The 24,804-nt window shown below is 30.0% G+C and overlaps 2 protein-coding genes across 3 annotated transcripts; one reads left to right on the top strand and one right to left on the bottom strand.

Annotated features, from left to right (window-relative positions):
• Positions 1-557: 557 nt before the first annotated feature.
• LOC130496452 (uncharacterized protein At2g29880-like) lies at positions 558-2,197 on the bottom strand. 2 transcript variants are annotated; one of them, XM_056988513.1, is made up of 3 exons: positions 2,096-2,197; positions 1,166-1,534; positions 558-1,077 (listed from the first exon to the last, which is right to left on the bottom strand). In XM_056988513.1, the coding sequence occupies exons 2-3, from the start codon at positions 1,502-1,504 to the stop codon at positions 559-561; spliced, it is 858 nt and encodes a 285-aa protein (XP_056844493.1). In that variant the 5' UTR covers positions 1,505-1,534; positions 2,096-2,197; the 3' UTR covers position 558. The 2 variants fall into 2 exon arrangements, with proteins under 2 accessions (XP_056844493.1, XP_056844494.1); XM_056988514.1 differs by lacking the exon at positions 2,096-2,197 and having other exon boundaries at positions 1,166-1,596.
• Positions 2,198-8,639: 6,442 nt separating this feature from the next.
• On the top strand, positions 8,640-10,603 carry LOC130496988 (uncharacterized). Its single transcript, XM_056989761.1, has 5 exons — positions 8,640-9,023; positions 9,134-9,785; positions 9,871-10,070; positions 10,161-10,408; positions 10,487-10,603. The coding sequence occupies exons 1-5, from the start codon at positions 8,755-8,757 to the stop codon at positions 10,585-10,587; spliced, it is 1,470 nt and encodes a 489-aa protein (XP_056845741.1). The 5' UTR covers positions 8,640-8,754; the 3' UTR covers positions 10,588-10,603.
• The last annotated feature ends 14,201 nt before the right edge of the window (positions 10,604-24,804 follow it).

Genomic DNA, 24,804 nt, shown 5'->3' with positions numbered 1-24,804 from the left:
TATTGTTATTCTATATTCATTTGTTCTACCACAATTAATTTTTTACTTTATTGAAAACAATGACAATCAAAGAAATTCTATACAAACCAATAACAGTTAATGAAAGTCTATATATAAATATTTGATAAATCTGATTAACTTTAAAACAATTCTCAACTTTTAGAATCGTCAAATTCCACAAAAATTGGTGTGCCAATAACCCCTCTTAATCTTTTTTTTATATAACTTAAGGTTATTTAAATATTTTAGAATAATTTTGGAGATTTTGATAATTCTTATACCGGATTTTAGGTATTTCAAATAATTTTAGCTATTTTAGGTAGTTTTATTAGTTTTTAATCTGAACTTTTGAATAATTTATGTCTTTGAATATATTTGGTTAAATTTCAGTATTCTCAGATTTTCAATGTTTTATAAAAAACACTATAAAATGTTTTAGCAAAATAAAAATAGTCATTCAATAATACCTAACTAGTTTATTTATAATAATAATATAAAATACTAATCATATTCAGAGTTAAAAACTTCAAAAACCAAATTGAGTCATGTAGCTTGGAGTTAAGTCTTTCGCTGGGTATTCCATTGAATCCAACCTAGACGATCTTCAACAGACATATTAACAAATATGTCTCCCATCTGAAGCTTTTGAATCATGGAAAGAGCTTTGTATTGGACATGGTTGGACAAATTAGGAATCTCTTTGATAGCCTCCCAAACATTGATCTTCTTGTTTTCCTCAACCATTGATCTTCCTTGCATTATGTGAATCATCTGTTTAGTGGCCGACTCAACTGATCTTAGTTCTGTGCAAATCTTTGCCAAAATATCATTGTCCTTGACTGATGCATAGTTTGATGAATCACCAAATACAACAGTTTCGGTTTCACGAATTTCATGAACCTCGTCATCGTCATCATCATTAGTAAGATCCACTTCTTGTTTCAGTATCTCGTTCTTTCTCATTTCCGATAGCTGAGAATGTAATCTTGCAAATCTCCTCATTCCCCCAAATACTACCTTCATATTCTCATATTCTTCATATGTCTCGTTACGCACATGCCTTTGATTAGGAAAGTCCTAGTCGAAACAAGTATGTGTGTTATCAACAATGTAAATAGAATAACTACACGAAGAAGTAGACAAAGAGAAGGAAACGGAGACTTACTCTAAGGTAAGCGTTCCACACTTCATCAGGAGCCGTGAACTTCTTTGTGATTGGATTCCACTGAACCTTAGAATCAAAATGCAGAAGATTGACAAAATCTCGGTATTGGTTCTTCAAGATCTTCATTCGGTTGTTAAAATTCTTATAAGTCTTCCGGCTATTAAATTTTTCGTTAAGAACTGAAAGTATCTTTGTCTCAACGGTTTTCTTGAACATTTTTCCACTGGGATCAACCCATCCCTCCTTGAAGCAGTTTGCTACTAGCTCAATCAACAATTTGCTCTCTTCTGGTCTCCACTGAATGTATTCACCTTTTCCTTGTCTTTGATCTACCATCATGATGATTGTTACAGTCACCAATACCTATAACTAACGTATTTGGAAAACAAAGAAAGTCAATATAAAACGTGTTTCCAAAATTTGGAGTAAACTTAGTTCAGAGATATGTAACTGGTTTTGTTTCTATCTTGTAAGATTCAGCCCATTAAACCAGAAACTGAAAATATAAAATTCCTGAAGAAAGCAGAGAAAGAGTACCATTGATCATATACAAATTTGACACAATTATTCATGACTAGATAACTAGAAACCTAACTATATAAAACATATTAACAACTTTTGATGAGACCACTAATACATAAACCAAAACACAATCCAGTAATTGAATTTGCTTTTGTCTATACCATTTTTATATGATGGACATGATCTAATTTCAGAAAACAAGCAAGTGATGAAGACAACGACATGAGAGGTATAAAACCAAGTAGAGAATTTAAGACCGCTTTGGCCTACTTTATACTTTAAACTAAACGTGTTTTGATCGAACTACTATTTTCGCCAAAGACGTTATATAAAATGATTATCATCAGCAGTTAATTTTGAGAAAAACAGGAAAAGCGGAGATAATATGATGAGTTGAGAGATCTAAACCTGAAAGTGAAACAGGAATATAGATCGGCGGTTATGGGTTCTGGAAAGATTGTACTGTTGTACTCGGTGTGACCTAGTATTTAAGAAGTTTTAAGAATCGGCTATCCATCTGCTTTATACATTTGTGTGTATTTTAAAAATCTGTCAGTGTTTATTAGAATGGTGTTATTTAATCCTGGATTGTAAAAGAATCCAAATATAATATTAGTTTTTTAATCTATAAATGCAATATAATATAATGTCTTAAATTAATCATTTAAAATAATATTGTAGTGTTATTGAATTAATCACTTAAAATAATATAGTAGTGATTAGATTTTATATTTGTAATCATGTATAATAAATTTTAGATCTGATGTTATTCAATTATTATTTCAAATAATTTATCAAAATTTAGTGTTATTTAAAAGTTAAGTGATTTTAAATTTTTGTATATAAAGTCATTTTTAAAGAACATATATTTTCAAGAGTAGATTTCAAGAGTATATATTAAATTTCAAATCTCCTAATATTAAAAAACCTACAAAATATATTTAAAACTAATGACTGAACATCCTCTTGAAAACATATTAACTAAATATTTTTCTATTTTTTTACAAATCACACATTTATATATGATTTTGTTGGAATTCTAGAATGCATATATTCAAAACTAGTTTATTAAAAATATAAAGACAAGATTTAGTTGACATGTGATTTATAAGAAACTAGTTTTACCACCCATGCTACGCATGGATCAATTTCATTAGAGAAATTCTTGGGTTCACCCCTATGTTCACCAACCAATAGGATTTCGTTATTTCATATTCAGTATTTAAAAAAAAAAATATTGTCACGTTTTATTATGTTTCTAAAATAAAAAATAAATAGAAATATTCTCGTAGAAAAAAAATTTATATTTAAAATACCGTCAACAAAACTCTAAACACTAAATCATAAACTTTAAACCTTTGGTAAACCCTAAACCTTTGGATAAATCATAAATCTTTAGATTTTTTTAGAAAATATTTCTAATACAGTTAGTAAAACACTAAACCCTAAATAGTAAACACTAAACCATAAATACTAAATCCCAAACTCCTGAGTAAACCCTAAACCCTTGGAAAAATCTTAAACCCTATGATTTAGAATTTATCAAAGTGTTTGAGATTTACCAAGGGTTTAGGGTTTACCCAAAAGTTTAGGATTTAGGATCTTGTGTTTAGTGTTTGGCTGACAGTATTAAAAAAATTATATTTTTAAAACATTTTTCTGTTTGCAGTAAATATTATTTTTATTTATTTTTTATTTTTTAGTTTAAAAATATACTTATCTTTCAAATTTTATGATCACAAAATTGCAATGATTCGATAATAAGATAAAGCGACTGGAAATAACAAAATATTTTAATGACTTAGAATAAATACATCATATATATTTTAAAGTTGTTTTTGATCTTAAACTCAATATAAAGAAGTCCAATAAAAAAATGTTTACCAAAAAGACAATAATGAAAATTCAAATATATAGTTAACGCTAGCAATCAAGAATTACTGTAGAAAGTGTGTATATATATATATAATTGTATCTATATTATTAAAACTGAAGTATTTTGAGAATTTTTTGGAAACATAGATAGCAGTATAAAAAAGAATATATATGACAAGAAATATAATGTTGTTTGAAAACATAAATAACAGTATATTAAGAAAAAAAAATAAATGTACTTATGTTATTAAGAAAAAATATAAGTCCATGATATTATAAGAAATTATATATCTGGACCAGTTTAAAAATATACAAAATGATCTAATATAATTACCTAAAAACATTTTTTGTCTAAAATAATCATAAAACAAAATTTAAACTTATATACATATTTTAAACCAAAATTATAATTTAAAATTAATTATATTAAAAAATTCAAAATATAGATATATTTAAAAAATTGATTTTTACTATTTTTTTTCAATAATCATTATAATAAATGTTTTCAATATATATAAGAAAAATACAATATAGAGCCCAAATTCAAACACCAACATATATTATTAACTATATGATTACTTATATGATGATACATATAAAATATGATTAATTATATGATGACACATATTATTATTATTTTTTTTTTGAACGACATATGATGACACATATATAATATATAATAGTGACATAAAAATAAACATTAACATATACTTCCTCTGTATCACTTTAAGTGGTTTTTAAGGTTTTTTCACATAGATTAAGAAAATACAAACTTCTATACAATTTATCTTGGTTACATAAAACTATAATTAAATAAAACTAATTCAACCAATAAGAAAAAACCAGTATTTTGTAATTGGTCACAAAATTCAAATGATTCTAAATTCTACCTAGGATAACGAGAACATCAATAATTTTGAAACAATTTTTTTTCCTCTAAACACCACTTAAAGTTATACGGATGAAGTATCTTGAAAAAATACAACTGAGCGAATGCGCAGATCAAATTCTAGTTAGTATTAAAAAATATATTATCCATGAAAAGGTTGGTAATGCTATTTTATATCAAAAAATAAATAAAAGCTAAAATACATTTAATCTGGAAATTAAATTGCATGTCGTTGATTGAGATTAGTTGTTAAATATATTGCATTATATAGATTTATAGATCATATTTAAGCTATAAATTTAGGTAAAATGTAATTAAATCTCTTAAATAAGTACTTACCTGTGTACGCTTTTTCATATATAAAACTAGGATCGGCCCGCCCTGCGGGCGGGATATATTTTACTTGTGATCTAAGCTATTATTTTTATATGTTTTTGTAGTTTGTATTTTTGGTTTCATTTGCAAGAGATGTGTATGATAATTATTTTTTTCTTTTAGAAAATTTTAAGTGAGGAGGGATTATATGTGATAAGATATACATTTTATTTTCATATCAGTATTAAGTTAGCTATATTCAAACTATCTTTGAAATTTATGAAGTTATTACATTTATTCGCATATGGTTTCTTTAATGTGTTATCATATAAATACAATTTTCATTTTTTTTTTGTCATCATACAATTTTCATTTTTTAAATTTTATTCATTTAGTCTATTTTATTATATTTTCTCAATTAATTTTTAATTATCTTTTAAAATTATGTGACTTCCATTTTTATAATATTTTATTTCTGCATGTGGTAGATTTGGTTTCACTGTGTGCATTGTTAAAAAGAATGTGACTTTGGCTTTTGGTTTGATGTTGTCGGTGTTGGTTATGATGAATATTGGTTATTTGATGAAGGGACATGTAAGAGGAAGAAGAGACAATTTAGGTATGTTTTTTACTCTCTTTCCGATTTTGTATTGTTTGTGATTTGATACCCTGATTTGGATAATCCATTTTTCAGATGAGTGACAGAGAAGCTTGAAAGAGAAGATAATGGAGGAAAAAGAGAGAAGTGATGGATTCAACGAAGACGATACGGAGGAGTTCAATGAAGCTTGGAAACATGGAAGAGTTATCACCGGAGTGGTGCATCAAACCTGTATTTTGTGTTTTATCTGTGAGAAACATAACTCAACCGTGTATTTTGTATTTGACTTATGCTATGTTTTATACAATCATCGTGTCGTTTATATATCTCAGTTGTATCGTTTATATAACTCATTCATGCCTCAAACATACTCTAAAATCAGAAAATGTTTATATAACTTAGCAGTGTCGTTTAGATAACTTAGCCATATCATTTTTATAACTAAGCCAAACTTCAAACATATCCTAAAATCGGAAAATGGAATTGAATTACTTTTAAAAAAATATTGAAGCTCCGCTTATCAAAATCAATTGAATCTCTTTCTCTTTGACTCTTTCTTCTTCTACAAGACGACAAAACTGATGACAGAGGGAGCAGCAGGATGTCGGAAAATGGAATTGAATTACTTAAAAAAAATATTGAAGCTCCTCTTATCAAAATCAATTGAATCTCTTTCTCTTTGACTCTTTCTTATCTACAAGATAAAGAAAATGATGAGAGATGGAGCAGCAGGATGTCAGACCACCCTACATGAAACTAGAGGAGAAGGCGACGACCACTGCAATAGATCTGTCTCAGATTTTCGATTTTTAAGATCTATGTTGTTTATGTGACTGATATGTCTCCTGATTCTTAATATCTTGACTCGTCTTTTTAATTTCTTTTTTGATTTATGGATATAATTTAAGTTTGGATGATGAATCTTGAGTATGTTAGAAACTTTTTTAATGTATGCATAACTTAGTCCTATTGTAACCATAACTCAACCTTACTAAAAACCATAACTCAGAAATAATGTATGCGTAACTCTGCCATAACATATGCATAATTTTGACGTAATTTGATTAAAATGATATAGGACATAAACTTTAATTGAGAAAAAGAGAAAAAACCCTAGCCGTCAAGAGAGAAAAAGAGAGATTTTTTATAGTTTCAAGCCGATGATCAGAGGCTTTTCCAGCTCCGACATCGGCTTGTTTAATTCGTTTTGCATCTCTTTCTTGGATCTGTTTTGTTTGCAGTCGCTGTTTTATTGCCAATTTATTTTGAATATGGCAAGATTTTTTATTGTTCTTTTTTATGTTTCTTCCAATTGGTTTGGAAAGATAAGATTTTCGGTTCAGTTGAACTGTTCAGAAAAGATAATTGACATCTACTGCGGATGGTGGCGACGGGTCTTACCGGCTTCAATCGTTGATAGTTCTTCATTCGATGGTGATGGAGTTCTTGCTGCAAACTATGGTTACTTCGAAATGCAGCATGAAGTTCTATGGAACGGTAATCTCTTTGACTCTAATAATAGAGCAAAATAGAGAGTTGTTTTATCTCGGTGGCTCCTACTGGAGTAATAAAAAGAGAATGACAATCGTTTTCAACTCACTATGAAGCGTGGTGCTTTTGGATTAATATGAAGATTGTCTCCTTTGAGATTCATCTATTCCTGAAGCAAATATGAAGCTTTTGTATGAAAAATCTTTAGTCATCCATATGCAAAATAGAAGTGTTAGTTTATTTTGGATCCCTACTAGTGTATCCCTTTTCTATGTTGTTTTGTTGGTTCTTATTGTTTACAACTATTTGCCTTAAAGGCTTAATAATACAATTCAGTGACAAAAAAAAGATTATAACTCATGAGTATTGTAATCATAACTCAGACGTAAAGTATGCATAACTTAGAAATAAAGTATTCATAATTCAGTCTTAAAAATACATTCATGTATTTTTGGTAGAAGAGGTTTGTAATCATAACTCAAACATAAAGTATGCATAACTCAAAAATAAAGTACTCATAACCCAGTCTTAAAAATACATTCCTGTATTTTTGGTAGAAGAGGTTGAAGATATGAAGACATTATTGATAGGTGACATGAACAAAAGTATGTGGGAGCTGAGTGTTTAACAATAATTCAGCCGTGTCCTAAGTATAATTCGGCTGTAAGCAGGATTCATACATTGGAAACATTAACATCCACACAAGCAGAATTTATACAAAAAACACTAATTAACATCCATACAACATTTTTAGGATTTCATCCTATTTTTTTTAGGATTTCCTTGTTGTTTACTATGGCACGGTTGCCCTACCGCAAAGTTTAGCGAATGCATTTCTAATCTTAAAACTTCTGGATTCTCTTTGGATCCGTTCAATGACAACTTATGAGATCTTTTCTTATGAGGTAGTATTGGTGAATCTTCATCTTGTGTTGGAGACTCACGGGATCTATAAGACCTCGCAAGAAAAACGAATGAAAAAAATAATAAGTACAGAAAATATACGAAGAAGAAGAAGAAGACAATGTATGTAACATAAACCCTAATTTAATTATGTAAGTTTAATAATGATATGACAAATAAGATACGATAACAAGGACAATCAGAGATGATTACATAGAAAATCGGTAAATAAGCAGAATTTTTATTTTTTTTGTATGGTTCTCGGTGTAGAGCTGGGTTGCGGATCAAACCCGCCCCGCTTGACCCGCCAACCCGCGGGTTGAGTGATTTTTTTTTCAAATTTTTTTGACCCGCCTGGCCCGCATGAAGAAAATACCAAACCCGCACCCGCTCCACTTAAATCCGCGGGTGATCCGCTTGACCTGCAGATAATATTAATAATAATAAAAATGATTATTTTAAATATTTTTATTAAAAATAATAATAAAAATCGATTTATAATTAAAATTTATTAAAAAATTAAAATTTTCTTAAATTTAAAAAATATTTTAAATTTCCAATTAAATTAAATAAAATATTTTTATTTTTATTAAAAATAATTTATTTTTTTTTAAAAAAAATCTTTTTTATTTTTGTGCGAGTTGACAGATACCCGCGATTGAATTTTAGCTGACCTGCTGCCCGCGTTAAAATTACCCGACCCGCACCCACGAACAATTTTTCTCAAATCACTCGTCCCATATCCGCCCCGCGGTGGGTCAAACGGGGCAGAGTCCAATGAGTCAAATTCCCAGCTCTAGCTCTCGCAATAAATATATACTTTTTAAGTAAACTTCCATAACTGAAAGACCCTTTTTGCAATAAAACTTTCTCCTCTGCGCTTTCCAATATTCTACCGTTTCAGTTAAATCCCTCATCTTCCCAAATCAAATCGATTATCCTCTCACTCACATAAACCCTAACATTCAGGGACCTGTGTCCGCAGTCGCTCAAATGGAGATTGTCGAATCTCTAGAAGACATCCCAGTACAAAACCCACAAGCAGAATACTTCTCATATCCTGATTTGACCTGGACCAAGTTCGGTTCAACGGAGCATCACGACGAGGTAGCACTCATCCCTCACTCAAGGGTCGTGGACTTCATCATCGGAGAATGCTCAAACCCTGAGTGCCCCACTCGATTTCACCTCCAAAGACAAAGGAAACACCCCCCAGGCAGCCTCAAGGAGTACAAGCCCGACGAATTTCTCGAATACAGACGGTAAAGTTTTCTCCACCTCTCTTTTTAAATCTCCCAATGACTTTTGTCTCATTGACTTTCTTTTGTTTTTAAATGTCCCATTGACTTTCTTTTGTTTTAAAAAAAAAAAGGTATTGGTGCTCTTTTGGTCCTGAGAACTACGGAGAAGGAGGCGGTCAGTTGCCCAGTAGAAAGTACCGTCTCAAAACCAGGAACCGAGCCGCGAGACCTCAATCAATGAGAGGATGCACGTGCCATTTCGTGGTGAAGCGTCTCTACGCCCGTCCTTCCCTCGCGCTTCTCGTTTACAAGGAGAGACGTCACGTGAACGAGGCCGGTTTCGTCTGCCACGGACCTCTCGACAGAGACGCGATCGGCCCCCGTGCTAAGAAGGTTCCTTACATATGCAACGAGATCCAGCAGCAGACTATGTCTATGATCTATCTCGGGATCCCTGAAGAGAGTGTTCTAGAAAAACACATCGAAGGGATTCACAAGTATTGTGGCTCGGACGCCACGGTCGATGGTCTTGCCTCTCAGTATGTTCATAAGCTTGGGATGATTATCAAACGCTCTACTCATGAGCTGGACTTGGATGATCATGCTAGTATCAAGATTTGGGCTGAGAGGAACAAGAAATCTATCTTTTCTTATCAGGAGTCTTCGGAGACTGATCAGTTCATGCTTGGGATTCAAACTGAGTGGCAGTTGCAGCAGTTCGTGCGCTTTGGTCATTGTGGCCTCGTTGCAGCTGATTCGACTTTTGGGATAAAGAGGCTTAAGGTAACAACAACAACGTTGATCTTTGTTTCTGCTTTTGAGAAAGTTATGTGCCTTTAGTACTCATCTCTTGAACAACTATTGGCAGTATCCTCTATGCACGCTTCTTGTATTTGATTCAAGACGTCATGCTCTACCTGTTGCTTGGATTATCTCTCGTAGCAATTTGAAATCTGATGTCGACAAGTGGATGAAAATACTGCTCAAGCGCGCACAGAGTGTTGAGCCTGGCTTTAGGATCAATGCCTTTATCATTGACGATGCTGCACTGGAGATTGATCCCATAAGGCATGAATGATGGATGCTATATAAAGTTGGAAAATAACATAAAAGAGTGTATTGTAAACTGACCCATTTCTATCTTTTTATTCTTTTCAGGGACACATTTTGTTGCCCCATCCTTTTCTCTCTCTGGCGTATTCGTAGATCATGGCTTCGGAATGTAGTGAAGAAGTGCGATACCATTGAGGTCCAAAGAGAGTTATTCAAATGTTCAGGACAAGTCGTGTACAGCATTTGGGATGGTGGCGTAGATACATCAAAGGCTCTAGAAAAATTAACTCTGGATTTTTCTGATCAGACCGCCTTCATGCAGTATTTCACATCCACTTGGTTGCCTAAAATAGGTTAGACTTCTGGTATAACTGCTAACAAGTGATTCATGTTAACTCTTTGTTTAGTGCTTAATGTGTTCCTTGCTCCAGGAATGTGGCTCTCATCTATGAAAAGTCTCCCACTTGCAAGCCAAGAAGCATGTGGAGCTATAGAAGCTTACCATGTAAAGCTTAAAGTGAAGCTGTTTTGACGATACACATCTCAATGCTCTTCAGAGAGTAGATTGGCTAGTACACAAGCTGACGACTGAACTCCACTCGAGTTATTGGCTTGATCGGTATTCTGATGAAAGTGACTCTTTCCAAAATGTCAAAGAAGAATACATAGCTTCTACTTCCTGGCACAGGGCGTCGGAGATTCCAGACTCTGCTGTTACACTAGACAGTAATGACACCCTTGTTGCAAAGGTTCTGTCTCAGAGAGATACCAATGTAGCACGAGTTGTGTGGAACCCAGGTTCGGAGTTTGCCTTGTGCGATTGTGCATGGTCTTTGCAAGGGAACCTATGCAAGCACATCATAAAGGTAAATACAATGTGTGAAAACCGTGAAGGTTATGGTGACTCAATGTCCTTGCGTTCCTTCAAAGAGAAACTGAGAAGCATAAAGATGAAACCAATGGATGACTCTATGGACTTGGACCTTTCAATGGCACTGACGATGCAGATGTTCGATCAGATAAAGCAGTTGGTGCAGTTAAGCGGAACAGATGATATCAGCAACATTGTCAATGCTTTGCCGGTGAAATGGGGTTGTAAGAAAGGCAGAACAACCGTAGGCATTCCTGCTTCTATTGCTGCCTTTACAAAGAAAAGGAGTCAGAAACGGAAGCGATAGAGATGATACGATAAATGGTTGCGTACATCACTTGTAGAAGGTTAGTAATAGTTGTTAAAGAGCTCTCCGGCTTTTTTTTTTATCGTTGCCAAAAAGTTTCACAAGCAGTCACAATTTTATTTTGGGAAATTGGTTTTTATTGGATAAAAAATCACTATCTCTGTCCTAAGAGCAACCTGATCGGAGGTATATAGTGGACATGTTCTACTTATTTGAAATTTAAAAAGATATCAGCGAAACAAACGGTAGTTAAATATCCTCTTACACAAGCTGTTTTTTATTGGCTTACATTATCTTTATAATTTAAAGTTTAATCCATGACTAATTATATTATTAGAAAAAAATAGAAAATGGGATATTGTGAATTTAGACCATCTCCACTAGCGCTGCGAATATGAATCAAAGCCCGCGGGGATCGGCCCGTTAGGCCCGCAGCGGGACGGGTGCGGATCACCAAAATTATAAAAAGTCAAACCCGCGGGTCATGCGGATGGGTGGTTTGATATTGCAGGGCGGGTGCGGATAGTTGTTTATGTTGAAGCGGGTGCCCGCTAACCTGCATAAAGTGGTACTGTGTCGTTTAGGAGTGGTAGAGATGTAAAACGTGTGCTGTTTTAATGTAATACCTATTAGAGTTTGTGTTGTTTCTGTGTTGACTCTTGAGAATGTGTGCTGTTTTAATGAATTTAACTAAACGTTTCTGTCATCTTGCAAAGGATCCACTAAAAACCTAAATTTCTTTACCCTAAGACATTTCTTTTCACGTCGTAAACTAATTCTATCAACAAAACTCATTTCTTTCAAACGCCATAGCAACCCTTTCACTCTCCGCAAATCGGGAACCACTGCTTTTCTTAGTTCAAATCAGAAACCGTAAATTCATCCCTCTAGAATCTTGACTCTGCGCACCTATAAATCAAAAGCAAGCATTCTTTTGTTTTTTTGGCTTTTTGAACTTTTTTGCGGATAACCCGCTAGACCCGCTTGATTTATGCGGGGCGGGTGTGGTTATTGAAATCTGGCCATGCGGGTCTTGCAGGTAGATTTATCAAGTGAAAAAATGAGTTTGACCCGCGGCGGGGTGGGTCGAGCGGGGCGGATCCGACCCGCTTCCCAGGCCTAATCTCCACCTCTATTTTTATCTTTATATTTTCTTCTAGAATAGAAAATTCTCCTATATATTAAAAGCGAAATACATTTGCCACATGTCGCTCATACAGAGCTTCTCAGCAAAATTCTAACGATTCTATTGGTTGATTTTTGTAATTTTCTTTTTGATTTATTTTTCTGCTCGAGCTATTAATCGGAAAGTTACATTAATTGCTAATCTCATTAATCATAACTTGCGCAAGAATATTAATAAATGTCGACCATTTACATTAATTGCTAATATCATTAATCATAACTTGCACAAAAATATTAATAAATGTCGACCATTAACATTAATTCCTAATCTAATAAATCAAAACTTGCGCAAGAATATTAATAAATGTCGACCATTTATTAAATGTCTTAATGGCATAATACATTTTATATCTAATTAGGAAATTTATTATTATAAACATACCTTACTTATACCTTACAAATTTAATATATTCCCTTTAACCAAACTTAATTTAGTTAACATACCTTAATAATAGTGATTACTTGCGCAAGTCTCGCAAGTAATATTCTTTGCGTCATTAATACTTTTCACCATCACAAGACTATATATATAGTTCAAAGTCGAGTTCAAGCAACACAACCATTCTTCTATTTTGAAAGCAAAATGGCAATGGCGCATGTATCACGCATCTATTGTTTAAGCTTTCTTATGTTTTTGATCGTTCTAATTTAAATTCTATTTTGTGATCTTGAGCAGGTTTATGATCCAAGGGATGATAATCAATACTTAGCTCACAGACGAACATCATTACTGGTAATTTATTCGAGACTTTTCTTCTCCAATTATTTTGTTCTCTTGCTCTCCACATTGTCTCTCTATCAATCTTTGAGACGAAAAAGTTTTTTTTTGTCACGGAAAAGACCACAAACTTCCTCCATCCATTCATGATGCATCTGATCGGGTTTGTTTTATCAAATATACAATTTTGTTTTTGTTTCGGGATTGTATACATCTTCAAATCTTTTTGTTATAATCAATGTCACTGAATTTGGTGAAACTGATCTTGCAGAGTTGGAGGCTTGGATTTGAGTCTAAGTTTTGGAGTTGAATCTATATGTATTTTATAATATATTTCTTCTTTGTTTTCTTATATGCAGAATTAGAATAAACATCATCCTTGACGTTTCGTCACAATTCATTGTTGGAACCTCATGAATGTAATTTTTTTTTGTTGATTTTTTGTAATTTCTTTTTTGATTTATTGGTTCTATTGGTTGATTTTTTGTAATAACCTCATCAACCAATTTCATGAATGTAATAACCTCATCAACCAAGCGATTCTATTGGTTAATTTTTTTTTTGTAATTTCTTTTTTGATTTATTTTTCTAATCGAGCTACTAATCGAAAAGTTACATTAATTGTTAATCTCATTAATCATAACTTTGCCAAGAATCTTAATAAATGTCGACCATTTAAATTAATTTCTAATCTCATTAATCATAACTTGTGTAAGAATATTAATAAATGTCGACCATTTATTAAATGTCTTAATGACATAATACATGTAATATTATAACTTTCTCCCAAAAATGTTTTTATTATGTTTATATCATTAATCTAAACTTGATAATATTAATTAAATTCACTCATTTAATATACATATATATATATATATATATATATATATATATATATATATATATATATAGTATAAAAATGAGTCAAATGAAGGCAAAACAATCAAATATATAATTATAAAAATACCAATCATTTTCCAATGAAAATGTGATATCATATATGTGTTATTACTTTTAGAAATTATTATATTTTACGTTTTAAGCAGAATTCTCTTAATATTATTAGTTGATTTTTTTTCTAATTTTCTTTTTTCAATCATCGACTTAGTATAAAAAGAAAAGTAACAAATGTATTAATTAGTTTCCTTATTACAAATACGGTATCAAAGCTTTTTATGAGAATACAAATATTAATAATTACCTTATTATGTATTACTTGCGCATAAATATTAATTAATTGCCTGAATCAAAGAAACTTGATAAGTTTTCTTATTACAAATACGGTAAACCATCCACTCTTAATATCATATTGGTTACATTGCTTATTGCACAAGTAAATATGAGAACATATTAGGTACTTTGTTTTTATTAACTTACCTTCCTAATATTAATTACTTGCGCAAGTTAAAATCATATCATATGTATATCAACTTATCCTGACATTTGTATTTTTATTTAACTTCAAATTTTGTATACAAAATAAATTTTTATAGCTCTTTGAATTATTTTAGAATTTAAACTGGATCAACAGAGAAAACTGATCTTTATATATTAAAATTTAAAGTTTTAAATTTGATCATAGAAAATAGTGATATCATTTTTAAGAGACATTGATGATCCAAGGCTCGATGAACTCTTAGTAGAAATAGATGAGGCTGAGTGTGAAAATTTAATTAAATTTAATATCATATTTTTTATACAAAATTAATTTTTACAGCTCCTTGAATGATCTCAGATTTTGATATGGGCGACGGAGAAAATGATCTTTATATAAGAAAATTCAAAGTTTAAAATTTGATAGGAGAAAATAGTGATTTAATTATGAAAAGATGTTTATGATCCGAGGCTCAATGGACTCTTATAAAAAAACTGCAAACATGATGCGACCATCCTCATGCGAGAAGACATTGGAAAACAAATTTAGTTTTCAGATCTCTTAAACTGATTGAGCATAGTTTTGAGTATATACACGATAAAGGAAAAAATAATTCTCTGATGATTTTGTGGTATTTTATTTAAAGCATCATATTTATATATTTGGGGGAATTTTAGTTTTACATTTTGTTGGGTACCATTATTCAACTTTACCACCAACTAAAGCACATTTTCATAAATACCACATTTATTAATGTGAAAAATACTAAATTAACCTTACCTTATCTTCAATCTATCATTCATTTTTTTTTCATCGTCTCTGTCAAACTTCCGCCGTCGAGATTTCATCGTCTTCAATCTATCCAGTGGTTTCACATCCTCCTCGTCTTTCTTCACTCTCTCATATAATTTTAAAAGCGAAAGGATCTTCACATCTCTCATCCTAAAATGGCGTCGGTGTTCCCGTGATTGTATCACGTGGTGGGAGATCTGACAGTGGGAAAACCTGAGATGGTTGTAGAACTCGAGGCGGAAACGGTGAAATCCGCGATTAGTGCGGGATCCCGGTTTGGAGGAAGAGATCGTCGGTTCCTCCTCGTGTGGTGGAGAACAGCGAGATGAGGCAGCAGAGCCTTTTTACATGTGTTATGGGTTCTAGAAAAAAATACAATTTTACATGTGTTATGGGTTGAAAATATTGGTCTTGAGTCTTTTTAAAACTGCGTAGACCATTACAAAACTAATTTAGCCATTTAGTGTCCAAAATTTTTTATTATAGTGTTTTTCTTCAACTATTATTAGTATAATACTGGGCATAAAACACATGTTTATTGGGTGTTAGTCGAAGACTCTTATTATGTATACTAATCCAGACATTATGTATTATGTACTATGTACTATGTGCGTCTGCAGTCATAAGGTACACAAAATTATATGGTCTAAATAAATGAATTTATTTAATCAGAATTATAAAAGGAATTGTCTTGCTCTATTTTTTCCTTTCGGTTTACTAATAGACAACAATTTTTTGGTTTGCTAGTTTATAAGATTTCTGGAATCTCAATTATTTCATATAGTAGTTAATGTGTAATATATTAAATATATGTAAGCTACTTATAAAAATCGTAAGTAAATCCTTTTTTTCTGGAAACTAGATGTTACATATCAATTTCTATTTAGATCAAGTGACCTTCGCTTCTCCTTTTACTCTTTCTTATTTTCTCACTTAAAATGTAATTTGGTTAATTTATGCAATCATATTGAATATATATGAAATTTTTTTAATGAGACAAAAACTGAAATTTTTAAAATCCGATATGAGATTTTGGATAGAGGACTTTCTAAGTTATGTAGTTTTTTCACAGTTAAGTGTTCCTCAATATCTTGAAGTTTCATTCCATTTTCGATGCTACTAAATTCTCCATGATTGTGTTGAAGTTTTTATCAGTAGCAAGGGTCTCTGAAACATATGAGTCTAAATGTATCTGAAGATCATTAGATTTTTTATTTATTTTAAATCAAGTCTTCTGGTACCTATTTAAGATCACAAGGTATTACAAAAAAAATTATCATTCTATCACAAATATTTGTTATCCAGTCGATTTTTTCACATAAACTACCAATAAAGAACACACATTTGATCCATAAAGTATTTCAGAAATAAAAGAGTCTTTTAACTATCTTTATCATAACTGATTACTAATTAATAGCTTTTCAGTTTATTGTTTAGATATTTTATCTCACAGTTATACTTTTAAAGCGAGTAACATAATTTAAAAGGGAATACTTTTTCTAAATTTCGTTTATAAAAATAGATAACGTCATTTATAAGATTTATTGTTTTGTAACATAATTAAGAAGACATATTAATATTATGAATTCTAATTTTAATAAATTCAAGACAAACAGAAAGAAAATAAAAGCAAAATAAAGTGAGTATACTTTTCTCTAAATATTGTTTTTAAATTATTTATTAAAAATATGAAGACAATTCTTATGTTTTTAAGTGTTATAGTTCTGGTTTCATCGGCTACATTTATCTCTGGTAAGACGTGAGGATATATAAAATACTGTAGTCTTTGTTGACTTATTAACTAATTGATTTGGTATTTGGTTTTGCAATTCTCCTAGGTGCGATGAATACAATGAAAATATCTTTGAAAGAGAGAACCCATACTTTCAATCCAACAGCAACTCCTCCAATCAATGTTCAGATACACGATTTACCAGAAGTAAATGTTAAACACGTTACCGGTCAAGGGTACATGGGTTTTTGTCATGATTGTGCTATGGCTTGTTTTCGCAGAAATAGGAAAATGGCAAGATGTAGAAATTATAAATGTTTTTGTACTTTTAAAGAATTGCATTAAGACGATCATAACTTCTTAAAAACATTTATAAAAAAAACTGTTACCAATATATTAAGTTTTTTAATGCGCACTTGCTTTACACATGTATACTCAGAGTTGACCGATATTTTTCTCAGCCTAAAGCAAAATATAAATTGTATGATAATTAAAAAACATGTTCTAGAAAAATACAATTTTACATGTGTTATGGGTTGAAAATACTGGTCTTGAGTCTTTTTAAAACTGCGTAGACCATTACAGAACTAATTTAGCCATTTAGTGTCCAAAAATTGTTATTATAGTGTTTTTCTTCAACTATTATTAGTATAATACTGGGCATAAAACACATGTTTATTGGGTGTTAGTCGAAGCCTCTTATTATGTATACTAATCCAGACATTATGTATTATGTACTATGTGCGTCTGCAGTCATAAGGTACACAAAATTATATGGTCTAAATAAATGAATTTATTTAATCAGAATTATAAAAGGAATTTTCTTTCTCCATTTTTTCCTTTCGGTTTACTAATAGACAACAACTTTTTGGTTTGCTAGTTTATAAGATTTCTGGAATCTCAATTATTTCATATAGTAGTCAATGTGTAATATATTAAATATATGTAAGCTACTTATAAAAATCGTAAGTAAATCCTTTTTTCTGGAAACTAGATGTTACATATCAATTTCTATTTAGATGAAGTGACCTTCGCTTCTCCTTTTACTCTTTCTTATTTTCTCACTTAAAATGTAATTTGGTTAGTTTATACAATCATATTGAATATATATGAAATTTTTGTAATTAGAAAAAAAACTGAAAATTTTAAAATCCGATATGAGATTTTGGATAGAGGACTTTCTAAGTTATGTAGTTTTGTCACAGTTAAGTGTTCCTCAATATCTTGAAGTTTCATTCCATTTTCGATGCTACTAAATTCTCCATGATTCTGTTGAAGTTTTTATCAGTAGTAAGGGTCTCTGAAACATATGAGTCTAAATGTATCTGAAGATCATTAGATTTTTTTTTTAAAAATCAAGTCTTCTGGTACCTATTTAAGATCACAAGGTATTACCAAAAAAATTATCATTCTATCACAAATATTTGTTATCCAGTCGATTTTTTCACATAAACTACCAATAAAGAACACACATTTGATCCATAAAGTATTTCAGAAATAAAAGAGTCTTTTAAATATCTATATCATAACTGATTACTAATTTAATAGCTTTTCAGTTTATTGTTTAGATATTTTATCTCACAGTTATACTTTTAAAGCGAGTAACATAATTTAAAAAGGAATAGTTTCTCTAAATTTCGTTTATAAAAATAGATAAGATCATTTATAAGATTTATTTTTTTGTAACATAATTAAGAAGACATATAAGTATTATGAATTCTAATTTTAATAACTTCAAGACAAACAAAAAGAAAATAAAAGCAAAATAAAGTGAGTATACTTTTCTCTAAATATTGTTTTAAAATTATCTATTAAAAAGATGAAGACAATTCTTATGTTTTTAAGTGTTATAGTTCTGGTTTCATCGGCTACATTTATCTCTGGTAAGATGGGAGGATATATAAAAATACTGTAGTATTTGTTGACTTATTAACTAATTGATTTGGTATTTGTTTTTGCAATTCTCCTAGGTGCGACGAATACTATGAAAATATCTACTTTGAAAGAGAGAACCCATACTTTCAATCCAACAGCAACTCCTCCAATGAATGTTCAGATACACGATTTACCAGAAGTAAATGTTAAACACGTTACCGGTCAAGGGTACATGGGTTTTTGTCATGATTGTGCTATGGCTTGTTTTCGCAGAAATAAGAAAATGGCAAGATGTAGAAATTATAAATGTTTTTGTACTTTTAAAGATTGCATTAAGACGATCATAACTTCTTAAAAACATTTATAAAAACAAAACAGTTACCAATATATTAAGTTTTTTAATGCGCACTTGCTTTACACATGTATACTCAGAGTTGACCGATATTTTCTCAGCCTAAAGCAAAATATAAATTGTATGATAATTAAAAAACATGTTCTAGAAAAATACAATTTTACATGTGTTATGGGTTGAAAATACTGGTATTGAGTCTTTTTAAAACTGTGTAGACCATTACAGAACTAATTTAGCCATTTAGTGTCCAAAAATTGTTATTATAGTGTTTTTCTTCAACTATTATTAGTATAATACTGGGCATAAAACACATGTTTATTGGGTGTTAATCGAAGCCTCTGATTATGTATACTAATCCAGACATTATGTATTATGTACTATGTGCGTCTGCAGTCATAAGGTACACAAAATTATATGGTCTAAATAAATGAATTTATTTAATCAGAATTATAAAAGGAATTTTCTTTCTCCATTTTTTCCTTTCGGTTTACTAATAGACAACAACTTTTTGGTTTGCTAGTTTATAAAATTTCTGGAATCTCAATTATTTCATATAGTAGTCAATGTGTAATATATTTAATATATGTAAGCTACTTATAAAAATCGTAAGTAAATCCTTTTTTCTGGAAAGTAGATGTTACATATCAATTTCTATTTAGATGAAGTGACCTTCGCTTCTCCTTTTACTCTTTCTTATTTTCTCACTTAAAATGTAATTTGGTTAGTTTATACAATCATATTGAATATATATGAAATTTTTGTAATTAGAAAAAAAAACTGAAAATTTTAAAATCCGATATGAGATTTTGGATAGAGGACTTTCTAAGTTATGTAGTTTTGTCACAGTTAAGTGTTCCTCAATATCTTGAAGTTTCATTCCATTTTCGATGCTACTAAATTCTCCATGATTCTGTTGAAGTTTTTATCAGTAGCAAGGGTCTCTGAAACATATGAGTCTAAATGTATCTGAAGATCATTAGATTTTTTTTTAAAAATCAAGTCTTCTGGTACCTATTTAAGATCACAAGGTATTACCAAAAAAATTATCATTCTATCACAAATATTTGTTATCCAGTCGATTTTTTCACATAAACTACCAATAAAGAACACACATTTGATCCATAAAGTATTTCAGAAATAAAAGAGTCTTTTAAATATCTATATCATAACTGATTACTAATTTAATAGCTTTTCAGTTTATTGTTTAGATATTTTATCTCACAGTTATACTTTTAAAGCGAGTAACATAATTTAAAAAGAAATAGTTTCTCTAAATTTCGTTTATAAAAATAGATAAGATCATTTATAAGATTTATTTTTTTGTAACATAATTAAGAAGACATATAAGTATTATGAATTCTAATTTTAATAACTTCAAGACAAACAAAAAGAAAATAAAAGCAAAATAAAGTGAGTATACTTTTCTCTAAATATTGTTTTAAAATTATTTATTAAAAAGATGAAGACAATTCTTATGTTTTTAAGTGTTATAGTTCTGGTTTCATGGGCTACATTTATCTCTGGTAAGACGGGAGGATATATAAAATACTGTAGTCTTTGTTGACTTATTAACTAATTGATTTGGTATTTGGTTTTGCGATTCTCCTAGATGCGATGAATACAATGAAAATATCTTTGAAAGAGAGAACCCATACTTTCAATCCAACAGCAACTCCTCCAATCAATGTTCAGATACACGATTTACCAGAAGTAAATGTTAAACACGTTACCGGTCAAGGGTACATGGGTTTTTTGTCATGATTGTGCTATGGCTTGTTTTCGCAGAAATAAGAAAATGGCAAGATGTAGAAATTATAAATGTTTTTGTACTTTTAAAGAATTGCATTAAGACGATCATAACTTCTTAAAAACATTTATAAAAACAAAACAGTTACCAATATATTAAGTTTTTTAATGCGCACTTGCTTTACACATGTATACTCAGAGTTGACCGATATTTTTCTCAGCCTAAAGCAAAATATAAATTGTATGATAATTAAAAAACATGTTCTAGAAAAATAAAATTTTACATGTGTTATGGGTTGAAAATACTGGTCTTGAGTCTTTTTAAAACTGCGTAGACCATTACAGAACTAATTTAGCCATTTAGTGTCCAAAAATTGTTATTATAGTGTTTTTCTTCAACTATTATTAGTATAATACTGGGCATAAAACACATGTTTATTGGGTGTTAGTCGAAGCCTCTTATTATGTATACTAATCCAGACATTATGTATTATGTACTATGTGCGTCTGCAGTCATAAGGTACACAAAATTATATGGTCTAAATAAATGAATTTATTTAATCAGAATTATAAAAGGAATTTTCTTTCTCCATTTTTTCCTTTCGGTTTACTAATAGACAACAACTTTTTGGTTTGCTAGTTTATAAGATTTCTGGAATCTCAATTATTTCATATAGTAGTCAATGTGTAATATATTAAATATATGTAAGCTACTTATAAAAATCGTAAGTAAATCCTTTTTTCTGGAAACTAGATGTTACATATCAATTTCTATTTAGATGAAGTGACATTCGCTTCTCCTTTTACTCTTTCTTATTTTCTCACTTAAAATGTAATTTGGTTAGTTTATACAATCATATTGAATATATATGAAATTTTTGTAATTAGAAAAAAACTGAAAATTTTAAAATCCGATATGAGATTTTGGATAGAGGACTTTCTAAGTTATGTAGTTTTGTCACAGTTAAGTGTTCCTCAATATCTTGAAGTTTCATTCCATTTTCGATGCTACTAAATTCTCCATGATTCTGTTGAAGTTTTTATCAGTAGCAAGGGTCTCTGAAACATATGAGTCTAAATGTATCTGAAGATCATTAGATTTTTTTTTTTAAAATCAAGTCTTGGTACCTATTTAAGATCACAAGGTATTACCAAAAAAATTATCATTCTATCACAAATATTTGTTATCCAGTCGATTTTTTCACATAAACTACCAATAAAGAACACACATTTGATCCATAAAGTATTTCAGAAATAAAAGAGTCTTTTAAATATCTATATCATAACTGATTACTAATTTAATAGCTTTTCAGTTTATTGTTTAGATATTTTATCTCACAGTTATACTTTTAAAGCGAGTAACATAATTTAAAAAGGAATAGTTTCTCTAAATTTCGTTTATAAAAATAGATAAGATCATTTATAAGATTTATTTTTTTGTAACATAATTAAGAAGAAATATAAGTATTATGAATTCTAATTTTAATAACTTCAAGACAAACAAAAAGAAAATAAAAGCAAAATAAAGCGAGTATACTTTTCTCTAAATATTGTTTTAAAATTATCTATTAAAAAGATGAAGACAATTCTTATGTTTTAAGTGTTATAGTTCTGGTTTCATCGGCTACCTTTATCTCTGGCAAGACGGGAGGATATATAAAATACTGTAGTCTTTGTTTACTTATTAACTAAATGATTTGGTATTTGGTTTTGCAATTCTCCTAGGTGCGATGAATACAATGAAAATATCTTTGAAAGAGAAAACCCATACTTTCAATCCAACAGCAACTCCTCCAATGAATGTTCAGATACACGATTTACCAGAAGTAAATGTTAAACACGTTACCGGTCAAGGGTACATGGGTTTTTGTCATGATTGTGCTATGGCTTGTTTTCGCAGAAATAAGAAAATTGCAAGATGTAGAAATTATAAATGTTTTTGTACTTTTAAAGAATTGCATTAAGACAATCATAACTTCTTAAAAACATTTATAAAAACAAAACAGTTAGCAATATATTAAATTTTTTAATGCGCACTTGCTTTACACATGTATACTCAGAGTTGACCGATATGATTCTCAGCCTAAAACAAAATATAAATTGTATGATAATTAAAAAACATGTTCTAGAAAAATACAATTTTACATGTGTTATGGGTTGAAAATATTGGTCTTGAGTCTTTTTAAAATTGCGTAGACCATTACAAAACTAATTTAGCCATTTAGTGTCCAAAAATTGTTATTATAGTGTTTTTCTTCAACTATCCCCTTAGTATTAATAGATGAGCAATTAAAAAGAACAACCTTTAAAGAGTAGAATTATTACTATGTTGCCATTTTGCATAGGTGTCTTCCTCACAATACACCTCAGCCTTCCTATGCATTAATCCTTAAATTACTAGATTATTTACATCAATTGCCATTGGTATGTTACAAATTTACAGCATGATTTTTCATTACATTTTGACTATAATTACTGATTTTTGTTCTTGATGACCTAATCTATGGAACGTAGTGGTAACTGAAACCAAATTAATGGTTGATAGCTAACTATTTCTATAATTACGACCATGACTTATTCAAAATTTAAATGTTAATGTGTCTCGCTCTCTCTCTAAAATGTTAACGTTTTTTGGTTTAAATTTTTACAATACGAAAATGCAATTAATATTCCACCATCTAGAAGTCTTTTGGTTCTGGTCCACAATTTGTATTCTATAATAAAAAATAAAAAATCAATATTAAAATGCTAGATCAGTGGTTTACATCTTAATTTAATTTACCGGTTTTCTCAAGTGAGAGTAATGTATATTAGTATTTTCGGGATTTTAGAAGATCATAATTTTATTGAATTAAACATTCAGGAAGCATATTATTGGATTACACCACACAAATACTTAAACACGTAACTGTTCATTTTATTGAATTAAACATTCAATAAAATGAAGGTCTTATCCTAGCAGTATTGGCAAATTAATTGGAGAGATAGTAATATTTAATACTTATTGTATAAAATAATATTTCAAACCCTATATATACTTTAATTATAATAACACATTTTTGTATTTTTTTGCAAGGTCGCTTCAAGAAGCTTACTAACATTGATGGATTTTCAAAAGTTGTTTTTGAACCAAACGGTGTTCCAGAAATCGATGCTTTCAAGAAGAGGTATTATATTTAATTTATATGCCTTTCTTAATTAAATTTGTAAATAGTTATACTACTAACATTTGTTTGTTCTCTTTATAGGATTGCAGACAATGGAGTTTAATTTCTATAAGTGGCGATTCTTTTTTTTTTAATGTTTTTTTAATTTTTTTGCGCTTCTTTTCTGCTTTATTATTAATAGTACTTTAATGTCTTATTTATGTTTTTAAAAATATTATTCAGCAGTTATTATATGTCAACAATTATGTCTTATAAGTTTCAAGTGAATGACCCATTTCAAACTTGAGATAGATTCTTATATTTTAAAACAAATACAAATCCATAAAGTAATCTTATTTTAATCCAATATGTCGATCCTCAACTTTTCAACATAAGACATGATGTTTGTTATTTGTATCCTCTAATGCATATATTCGTGTTATCATTGTCTCACTTTTATCATATTTTACATATTCATACTATACATGTATATTAACAATTTAAAAAATATTACGTACGTAAAATAATTTATTAATTTTTTCACTCCGCGCAAGGCGCGGATCATATCCTAGTTATTAGTATAATACTGGGCATAAAACACATGTTTATTGGGTGTTAGTCGAAGCCTCTTATTATGTATACTAATCCAG

The sequence above is a fragment of the Raphanus sativus genome, chromosome 6 (assembly GCF_000801105.2).
Source record: "Raphanus sativus cultivar WK10039 chromosome 6, ASM80110v3, whole genome shotgun sequence".
Lineage (NCBI taxonomy): Eukaryota > Viridiplantae > Streptophyta > Magnoliopsida > Brassicales > Brassicaceae > Raphanus > Raphanus sativus.
This window is presented reverse-complemented; position numbering and strand designations above follow the sequence as displayed.